This window comes from Nannospalax galili, unplaced genomic scaffold (assembly GCF_000622305.1).
Source record: "Nannospalax galili isolate Female #2095 unplaced genomic scaffold, S.galili_v1.0 scaffold35, whole genome shotgun sequence".
In the NCBI taxonomy this organism is placed as follows: domain Eukaryota; kingdom Metazoa; phylum Chordata; class Mammalia; order Rodentia; family Spalacidae; genus Nannospalax; species Nannospalax galili.
In genome coordinates, this window is record NW_008336449.1 from 175,460 (window position 1) to 186,649 (window position 11,190).

The 11,190-nt window shown below is 44.4% G+C and overlaps 1 protein-coding gene across 1 annotated transcript in view; it reads right to left on the reverse strand.

Moving 5' to 3' along the window:
• The window catches only part of Cacna1b (calcium voltage-gated channel subunit alpha1 B), a gene marked incomplete in the record, with an annotated part of 220,698 nt that overhangs the window by 153,661 nt on the left and 55,847 nt on the right, over positions 1–11,190 (reverse strand). The window contains 4 exon segments of the mRNA XM_029562551.1: positions 2,218–2,307; positions 3,064–3,120; positions 4,033–4,148; positions 4,922–5,025. Of these exon segments, the coding sequence (XP_029418411.1) occupies positions 2,218–2,307; positions 3,064–3,120; positions 4,033–4,148; positions 4,922–5,025 (367 nt within the window).

An 11,190-nucleotide genomic window follows, 5' to 3' on the forward strand; every position in this document is an offset into this window, starting at 1 on the left:
ATAAACTTAAGAGATTAATAAGCCATATTTCTCAATCATTATCTGATAAAATTAAAAGTAATTAAAGATGATCCAAATACGGCATCTACTTAGCAAATAAGAAGCCTACTCTGGGTTGGGCACAGTGGCACTTGCCTTTAATTCCAGCACTAAGGAGGCAGGGGCAGGCAGATCTCTGTGAGTTCGAAGCCAGCCTGATCTATATAGCAAATTCAAGGCCAGCCAAGGTTACATACTGAGACCCTGTCTCAAAAGTAAAGGTAAAATAAGAATAAAATAAAGCTGGGCTAAAGAGACAGGTCAGCAGTTAAGTGCATTAGTTGCTCTTGCAGAGGACCCAGGTTCTGTTCCCAGCACTCACATGGTGGCTAACAACCATCTGTAATTCCAGTTCCAGGGAAATTTGATGCCCTCTTTTGATCTCCGCAGGCACTCCATGACACGGGTGCACTTACATACATGCAAGCAATACACTCATACATATAAAATAATAATAAAGAAAAAAGAAGACAGAATAAAATGAAATGATCAACACAGAACACTGATAACTTTTTAAATAACTTTTATGCCCAGCATGGTGGTACAAGCCTTTAGTCCCAGCACTAGGGAGGCAGAGGCAGGGGGATCTCTGTGAGTTCAAGGCCAGCCTGGTCTACATAGTGAGTTCCAGGACAGCTGGGGCTACAGGGAGACCCTGTCTCAAAAAGACAAAAATATATAAATAAAAATAAATAAATTAAATAAATAAATAAATATAAATAATAAAATGAATCCCCTTTGATACCATAAGGAAGAAGTTTAAAAAAAAAGATTTAGGCCGGGCATGGTGGCCACGCCTTTAATCCTAGCACTAGAGAGGCAGAGGCAGGCAGATTTCTGTGAGTTCAAGGCCAGTCTGGTCTACGTAGTGAGTTCTAGGAGAGCTGGGGCTACAGGGAGACTCAAAAAGACCCCAAAAAAAAAAAGGATTTAGATTTATAATATTCATTGGTCTGTCATTACTGGAAAATAAATACAAACAACTCAATAGAAAAATGAATGATGTATTCATTCATTCAAGGCAACAAAAGGATTAAAAATTACTGGTAGTCAGTAAAACAAGAATCACCATCCCAGCTGGCTTCAAACTGGCAAGAATCAAAAAGAGCAGACATAAAGGGCAAATTTCTTTTTGTACTGCTAATGGAAAACAATGACACTGGACTCTGAAAAGTGTGCACACCCCTAACCTCAGCAGCGTACCCTCCCTGGGCAGCTATCCATAGAAGCAAAAACACTCATCAGAAAAGACAGGTGCTTATAAGAATTTGAGGCAACACTTCTCATCATGAGAAAAAAACTAGAAATAAAGGAATGGCACTGTTAGGGGAGAAGTCAGAACAGGAAGTGAGGCACAGACACTGAGGAAAGAGCTAGAATCCAATTGTGGTGATGAATTTGCAAAAAGTGATTGGAAATTTTTGTCACAGAAACAGTTGCCCTAAATTCTCCATGCATTTATATATGTGCATGCATGCAGGTCACATACATGTGCCAGCATCTGAGATTTGAAATGAGGAGAGAAATAAGGAAGTGTGTATTCTAAGTTACCAACAGAAGCCTCCTGGGCAACGATAAGGGTATGTGTGTGCCTCTGTTAAGGAGTTCAGTCTGCAAATGTCACATCATAAGAAACAGGCCTCACTCTGGGACACTCAGACTGCTGAAGAGCAAGGAAGGCCAGATGAGCTTGCTGTAGCACCTTAGCACTGCTGGTGTCTGTGCCTCTCCCACACAGCTGTGGGAGATCCTGAGCTACATCTGCCTGGCTGAATGCAGCTATCTGACTTCAGGCAAGGAAATGCTGGGTACTTCTGGCATTAAGGAAACAAAAAAAGCTCTGTAGGAATAAAAACAATTTAAAAAATCAACCAGAGTCTCCTCTCACTGTCTAAGAAGCAGAACACAGAGCCGAGGCCTCATGGTCACAACCCAAAGAAGGGGAAAATCAACGGCACTAAGGACAGCCGAGCAGAAACCTACCCTAGGCTCCCTGATCACAGGGCACAGTGCAGCCAAAAGCAGCGGCAGTCAGCTAAGAGTACTGACAGGAGTGATCAGGCACCAGGAAGGACAAAAACCCAGGAGAGGCCACCTGAAGCAAAAGAAGAATCTCACATCTGTGTTCTATATCCAGCCAGGGACTTCACAATACCAGAAGGATCCCCAGAGACTCACCAACAGCACAGAGGTCTGCAAACCGGTCCTCCCCCTCCTCTGCATGAATCAGGTCATTTCGGCTCTTCTTGGTGGCAGCTCTCTTCAACACTGCTTTAAACAAAGGGTAGTAGAGACTGGTGTGAGCTGCAGCCTCACAGAAGCCATCTCAGGGCAACTGTCAGCTATGTGGGATTATCCTCCCTGGGAATGGGCTACTTTTCTCAGCTTCCATCCTGATGCCAGAGTTAAAGCAAAGTGATTTCCTGACCCTGACCCTGGGGCCCCTCTCACTCCTCAAGCAGGAAAAACAAGGAATTTTTAAAGTGGGTCTTTTTTCTCTTCTCTCCAAAACAAGGACACTGGGGAGGTATGGCCACCAAGGAGACTCAGACATGTCCATCTGGGGCAAGGCCAGAGATAGAGAGGCTGATACAGACCTACTCAATACAGGTATGCCCTGCTGAGTTGACTGCACACCATGCTGTCTGGCCCTGACCTGAGCCTTCCCATGGCTGAGGTTGTGTTAGCAACTGCAGGTGCCCACACTAATGGAGGCCCCCACTCTACTAAGGGCTCTGTATGGTGCCTAGAGTCTTCCATGGCCTTGGGGCTAATCCTAAAACTAACCCTAAAACCAGGGATAGATAGCTCATCTTAAAGCCTGTTGGTAAGAAGCTTCTAGAAGTAACACTGTCCAGCAGGGCGTCCTACAGCGACAATGTATGTATGTGTCATTAGCCCAAGCTCAGATTCTGTGGCCCACGTATTACCACAACAAATGTACAAGCACCTAGCATGGCAGTGTCCTGAAAAGACAGGCACCTGAGCTCCGACTACTTGGGGAATGCTGTTGCGACCACCTACCATCCAAAGGGGACTTCTCCTCTGCATTCTTGTCCTCCTCGGCCAGCATGACTTCCTCTGTGAGGGACAAAGCTCAGGTCAAAGCCTTCCTCCCCATCCCCAACAGGGCTCATCCCAGGAAAATCTGGAGAACTAGTCTGGAAGTGCCTGCCTGCTTCACTGCACACATCCATACCAGCAGGCTATGGCTGCATCACTTCCATCAAGACCCAAATAGTACTCCAAGCGTAGGCCCAGCTACCTTAAGTCCATCCCATGTCCAACCCACACATGGTCCTCCTAGAGAGCGTCTGTTACCCTGAGTTCAGTACTGAGGAAACATTTGTGAGAGCTCAAGCAAGAGAACAGCCTACATGGACGAAAGCAGCTCACACAGATGGAGCAGCCCACATAGAAGGGAGTTACCCAGACAGACAGAACAGCATACATGGAAGAGAGCAGCCTACATGGAGGGAGCAGCCCACATGGAAGGGAACTACCCACATGGAAGGAGCAGCACACATGGAAGAGAGCTGTGCCCACAGAGGAGACCAGCCCATGTGGAGAGGAGCAACCCACAGAAAAAGGTGCAGCCCACACAGAGGGGAGTAGACCACATACAGAGGAACAGTCCACATGGAAGAGTAGAGCCCCATGGAGGAGAAGCTGCCCACATGGAGTGCAGCAGCCCACAGAGGAGAGACACTACCTAGGGCTCAAGGAGACAGGTCAGAGTACAGGCTTACAGCACCCAGAGAAAGGGTGATAAACAGGCTCAGGGCAATAACAGCATACTTAGGTCCAACTTGGAGTGATCAGTTCTATGCTGGGCCAAAATCCTCTATTCAGAGGGTTTGTTACTATTATGTGACAAACAGTGTACTCAGATTCAGGCTTTTTCACCACCCAAGAGCCAAGGAACTCCTTCTGGTAGCAAGGTGGACAGAGGACAAAGCAGGAGTACAGCTGTCCACTGCCACAAAAGCTCACCAGCCTTGAAGATCCACTCCAGGTACCCGTTCAGCTCCCGCTCAATCTGCTGCTGCCGACGGAGCTTCAGGAAGGCATGGCGGTTTTCCACCCGCTCTCGCTCCTTGGCAAACTCTCTATACCATGTGGAAGGGAAAAGCAAGAAGCTCCAATGAGTACAGACAAGCAGCCCCTGAAAAGGAGCTGGGAAAAGGGGTACAGAGTACATCCAGGTAGGCTCCTGCTTGCTACTGTGTCCTCAACCCACCACATGTTCTGGCTCTAGCTCTGGGACTCTAGAGAACACATACCACACCCCCTCACTACTGCTCAGCTGCCAACCCTACTGTGCTCTGCCTGTCAGAACCTCCCTGCTCCTTCACCTGGCTTATTCCTAGCCCTCTATTTAGGTCTCGGTTGAGATGCCCCCTCTTCAAGTGCCTTCTCAGAGCTCTAAGCCTCCCCATCAGACTAGGAGTTCTACTCTGTCCACTATACTGTGCTCAGATGGTCTCTGAAAAAGTATTTAGAAAGACATACTAGTGATAGTCACACCCCTTATAGGAAACAATATGGGCTAAGAACCACTCCAGCTCCAGAGCATGCTGTCCTCTATGTCTACTCTTTACCTCTGCAGCATGGCAGTTGCCCCTTGGGGTCACCAGGCTCTATCCCCACCTACCACTGGAGCCCTAGGCTTAATCAGGGGTCTTCAGGATAAGCATAATGAAGCCATCCAGGGATTCTGATGGTTAAGTAGGGACAGAGGCAGACTATGTTTCTTTATGTCCTTTGCAGCATAGCTTGCACCATCTATGTAAGGGTGAGAGCCCCAAACACCAGCCCCAACACAGAACAAAACAGTGAGCCTGAAAACCCAGAGGGTACCCCACAAGCCCACAGACCTTACCCCGAAAGTACACCCAGCACCAGGTTGAGCATAAAGAAGGAGCCGATGATGATGAGAGGGATGAAGTAGAGCCAGTTCCAGGTGTTGCCAGCTGCATCATTTGTCTGGAAGCAAAAAGAAGATGAGAAAGGACAGATAGGAATAGAGCTATGGCCACATTAAAGTGCTTGATTCCTTAGGAGGCCTCCTCAGGAAGGTACAGGTAGGGTGTCCTGGCTTGGTCAGACCTGCTTTTGCCTCACAGAGCCCACCCTGGCAGATGTTCCCCAGAAGATCAGAGAAACTTCATACTCCCATCCACTGCCCAGCAATGCTGAAAATCCATGAACAGGCCCAGAGAGCCAAAGGCTTCTTGGGATGCCCTGCAGCTGTATGCCTGACCTCAGTCATGATAGGACATTCACTGGCCTCCATGAGTAGCTCCAAAGAGACATAATCCCAAAAAGAGCCCCACAGGCTCCACAACTAGGGTTAGCCCTGTCTGATAATGTCTTCAACAGGTTCCACAACTAATTCCCCTGAACCCAACTTAACTCCACAACAGTTTCACTGTTTATGGGCCCCAGTGAATTTAGCTAAGAGAGGTGGCAAATCTTTTTTTTTCATTTGAGTCTAGTACTGGAAGCACACTAGGAGGGAGGTGAATGCTGAGGGTCAGCACCTCACCTCAGACAGCAGGACTGAGGCAAGAGGACAACATGAGCCCTACCCTAAAGCTAAGCTGGTCACCAGGGCTCCTGTCAGGACCCCTGCCCTCCAGCCTGGCTGTCTGGCAGATTTACAGACTCTGCTCTCGGAGAGTCTTGGGTCCCTAAACTGACTTAAGCTTGTAGATTCTGAGTCCTGAACACTGATCTCAGGTTGGTTGCCAAGACACCTGTCACCAAACCAGAACTGACATTCAGAATCCCCTCTCAACTGTGGGTCGAGTTCCCAAATCTCACCTCTGTGCAAACCCACAGTACCTCTGATCTGTGAGTCAGTCACCAAGGTCAGCTACCTCCCTTCAAGTCCACCCTCAAAACCACCTTCATAGATAAGAGAAGAGACAGCACTGCTGCTGTCTTAGCCCTTCCCCACCTGAGACCCTGAGATTTCCCCTCTCTGGGAGCCAGGTCACTCTGCTCCCTCCCATCTTAAAAGCAAAAGCAAAGTAAATCAGGATTTCTACTTCTGGGAAAATGAGTGGTGACAATCTCTTCCTACTAAGTACAATTACCACTCTGAACATTGCAAATAAAGCAAACATAAGAAGATTCCAAAAGGACCAGCTGGAACCTTGGTGCCTATGGTGAGCTCTCTGGGTTTTCTTTTTGTCTCATATATCCTAGATTTAGGGCTGAAGAAGTCTGCACCTCAGAAATGCAAAGGACAGAGACAAAAAAAAATGCACCCTCACAGACTGGTGAAATTGCTCCACAGTTAAGAGCACTTGCTGCTCCTTCCACAGAAGATTGGGCTTCAGTTCACAGCACCCACACTGGGCAGCTCACAACAACCTGTAACTCCAGCTTAGAAGATCCAGTGCCCTTTTCTGGTCTCTGTAGGCATCCACATAACACAGAGCATACACTCAAACAAACACATAAATACACATAAAGAAAAATAAATCTTGGGGCTGGAAAGATGGCTCAGTGGTTAAGAGCACTGGGCCAGAGGACCCAGATTCGATTCCCAGCACCCACGTAGTGACTAACAATCACCCATAACTCCAGTTCCAGGGGAATCCAACCCTCTTCTGACTACTGCAGGCACTGCAAAACACGGGTGCACGTACACACATGTAGGTAATATACCTCATACACATAATAAAATAAAAATAATAAAATATTTTTTAAAAATGAGAGCACATATCAGCAAAATTAAAGACGCAAAACAACAGAGAATAGTAAGAAAATACATTCTTTGGATGTGGGGGGATCAGCTAAATTGACAAACTTCTAGCAATACACAAATTGCCAAAATCACTCAAGGAGACCCAACAAACATCAAAAGAATAAGAGATTATAAATAACTTTACACATACACATTTGACATATGGATGAAATGGGCCAATTTCTCAAAAGAAAAATTGGCACAACTTACCCAATATATAATTTAATAATCCTATAACTATGAATGAAGTGGAAACAATAACTTTAAAACTTTTCCCCTAAAAGGACAGACATGTTGATTGAAGGAACTAAATTAACACTCTAGAAAGCTTTACATTTATGATTAGTTCATTTTTAACAAATTAACACATAGTGTTAGAACTGGATATCCATATACCAAAAAAGAAATTGGAACCCCTACCTCATACAATATGCAAAAAGTAAAAATGGGTTATAGAGCTTAATCACAAGAACAAAAACTGTAATTCCTAAAATAAAACATAGGCATTTTCATAACTTCCAATTAGAAAACAGATTCTGAGCTAATATCCAAAAACAAAACTAGTAAAGAGGGAAACAGAAAAATTAAGACTTCGTGAAAGCATAGACTTTCTATACTCTAAGTGAAATCATCAAGAAAATGAAAAAGGGACAGAGAGATGGTTCAGTGGTTAAGAATACTGGCTACTCTTGAAGAGGATACAGGTTCAGTTCCCAGAACACACATGGTAAGCCACTGTCCATAACTCCAGTTCCAGGGGCTAAGACACTTCTGGCCTCCACAGGCATTGCACACACAAGGTATACATGCAGGCAAACCAGTCACACATATAAAAATAAATAATAAAAATCAAACATGAAGAAAGTAGAGTCAGGCATGGTGGTACACACCTTTAATCCCAACACTCAGGAGGCAGAGGCAGGCAGATCTCTGTGAGTTTGAGGTCAGCCTGGTCTATGTGGCATGTCCCAACCAGCCAGAGCTACATAGTGAAACCAAGTCTCAAAATAAAAATAAAAATAAATTTTAAAAAAGATGAAAGGATAATGTCAAGAGAAAGTATTTTAAAATCATACTACTTAATAAAGGATTACTATCCAGAATATACAAAGATCTTACAGGTCAACCATAAATAATAAAGAAGAGCCCAACAAATGAGAATGTGAACAGACATTTCTCAAGAATTAAATATGAACAGTGAGTAAGCACATTAAAAAGATGTTCAACTTAAGTCACTGAGTACATGCAAGTCAACGTCAAAATGAAATACCACATCACACCCACTAGAATGGTTAAAACTGACACGCTGGTGAGAAACAGAGAAACTGGAACCTTGGTGTAAAGCTGGTGGGAATATTTAATGGTGTAGACTTTGAAAAAGTTTGGTGGTTCCTCAAATGGTTAGACATGGGATTATCATATAAGCTCACAGGTTTACTCTTAGATATATGTCTAAGAGAAATTAACACATATCCTATGCAAAAATTTGTATATTGAAAGTTCATAGCAACATTATTCGTCACTTAAAAAGGAGAAACTATCCAAAAACCCATCAACTAATGAAACATAAATAATACAAAGTGTATCCACACAATGGAATCATACTTTACAATAAAAGCAATGGAATACTGATACTTCTACAGGTGGATAGGGAAAGGAAAGGGAAAGAGGAAGAAGGGAGCAGAGGGAAAGAAAAGCTTCCAAAATACAATCTCCAGGCCCAGAAAGTTTTACTGTAGATGTCTATTAAATAGTCTCAAAAGACTTACACCATTTCTACATGTTATTTCAGAAAGTAGAATTAAATGCTTTCCAATTCATTTATAAAGCTTGAATTATTTTGATATCAAAACAGAACAAAGGCAGAAAAAATTTAAATATTTTCAGACCCAAATTCCTAACATAGATGCAAGACTCTTTAACAAAAAACATTAGCATATATAATATATAAAAAGAATTATATGCCACAAATGATGAATTACATGCCATGACTATGTTATTTATTTCAGAAATGCAATACTCCAATAATAAAAATAAATCAACTGTAATTCACTATATTAGTTAAAGAAGAAAACTCACATGGTAATATCAGTGCAGCAAAGCATTTGACAAAATTCAATAGTCATTCATTATATAAATTCTCAGAGAGGCTGGAGACATAGCTCAGCAGTTAAGAACACTGTCTGCTCTTTTACAGAGGACCCATGTTTGGTTCCCAGTGTTAGGGGCCTCTGTTATGTAAAGTAGAAGTCTCTTCATATCCGGATAGCTCACGAGCTCCGAGCCATGTGCTGAGACTCCTTTCATAGCAGGGTGCCTTCCTGGCATTTTTCCTGACTCTCCTTTTGAAGTGCCCGCCACAAATGCCCTAACATAAACATGGCCTCTGGCTCTAGGAATACCATGCTTTCCTGTGATTTTTCAGGCAGTCAGCGGTCTGGCAGCATGGCAGAAACCCACTTCCATATGCAAATAGAATGTCTCACAAAGTATCTATCAGCCAAAGCTTTTACCACTACCCCCATGGTATAAATATCCCAGTCTTCTCTCAATAATAGAGAGCTGGATCACAGAGAGCTGGATCACAGAGCTGCTGGATCACTAAGAGCTAAACACTTAATAAAAGCTGTAACACGGACTAAGCAGAGTCCCGTGTCTTACTACCAGCGATCCAGCCTCTCCGGAGGCAGCATTCCTCCGTCACCGACTCACGGAACCTTAGCTTTAGGCACCCTAGTACTTTCCCGCATGGTCCAGTGGCCAGTGGACCCCGCATCTTGAGGAAAGTACACGGGTGAAATAAGGGCGGTACACGGCTGAGCAAACCTCAGCAGCAGAGGGACTTTCAGCACCAAAGCGGCAGACAGCGCCCGCCGCCGCTTCCAGGAGACACGGAGCCGCGGCACGGCGGGAAAGCCCGCACGACCAGAGAAGCAGACGCCTGTGGCCAGGCCCGCCGCGACTCTCCGGGTGTGCCCGCGCACACCACACCAGGGCGCCCAGCGCGCTCCATACCCAGCACCCACATGGTAGCTAATGACTGTAATTCCAGATCCAGGGGACCCAACACTGTCTTCTGGCCCTCACAGGCAATGTATGCATAAGTGTACTTATACATGCATACAAAAAACACTCATTCACAAAATAAAAAATATTTAATTAAAACTCTCAGAAAAATAAGAGAATTGCCTAAACTTGATTTTTTAAAAAATCTACCATCACCAAAATCCAGCCCTATCATGAACATTATACTTAATGGTGAAAGACTGAATGCTTTTCCCCTAATACTAGAATCATAATAGGTCTGTTCTCACCATTGTCACTCAGCATAATGCTAAACTAGGCTAGCCAGTGCAATAAGTCAAGAAAAGGATATAAAAAACATACAGATCAAGACCTTCAGACCAACAGAATACAACAGAGCCCAGAAATAACCCCGATTAGATGGTCAAATGAGTTTTGACAAGGGCACCAAGAAATGGTGGAGAAAGGACAATGAAACACAGAGCAGACAAACAAAGTTAGACCTGCACCTAACACTATCCACAGAAACTAACTCAAAATGGATCAAAGACCTAAATGTAAGACCTTAAAAGAAAAAAAAAAAAATCAAGCTCTTAAGGAGGGGAAAAAAAAAAGCCTGGATTTGGGAATGATTTCTTGGATATAAAATTGAGGCATAACAAGAAAAACAAGTCTGGGGAGATGGCTCAGTGGGTAAAACACTTGACATGCAAGCCTGAGGACCTGAGCTCCAGTCCCCAGAACCAACATGAAAATCGAGTGTGGCAGTGTGCGCCCATATCACCCAAACAATGGGACAGGGCGAAGACAGGCAGATCCCTTGAGCTCTCTGGCCAGCCAGTCTAGCTGAATCAACAAACTCTAGGTTCAGTGAGAGACCCTGCTTCAAAAAACAAGATGGAAAGGAATAGAAGTATCCAAAGCCTACTGTCTCAAAGCCCACACACCCGTGTATGCACACACACACACCCTGCCACATACACAAACACACACTAAAAAATTTAAATGCTGGCCATGGTGACGCACACCTTTAATCCCAGCATTCAGGAGGCAGAAACAGGAGAAGACTTCACCAGGAGTTGGGGAGACAGCTCAGTTTGTAAAGTGCTGCCCACTTCACCACCACAACCATGAGGATATGAGTTTGATCCTCAGAACCCAAGTTTAAAAGGAGGTATATAGCCTGGTGTTGGGGTGCATGCTTTTAACCCCAGCACTAGCAAGGCAGGGGCAGGCAGATCTCTGTGAGTTTGAGGTCAGCGTAGTCAACATAGAGATTTCTAAGCTAGCCAGAACTATGCAGTAAGACCCTGTGTCAAACATAAAAAAAAAAAAAAAAGTAAAAGAGAAAGGAAAGGGAAAGAAGGGGA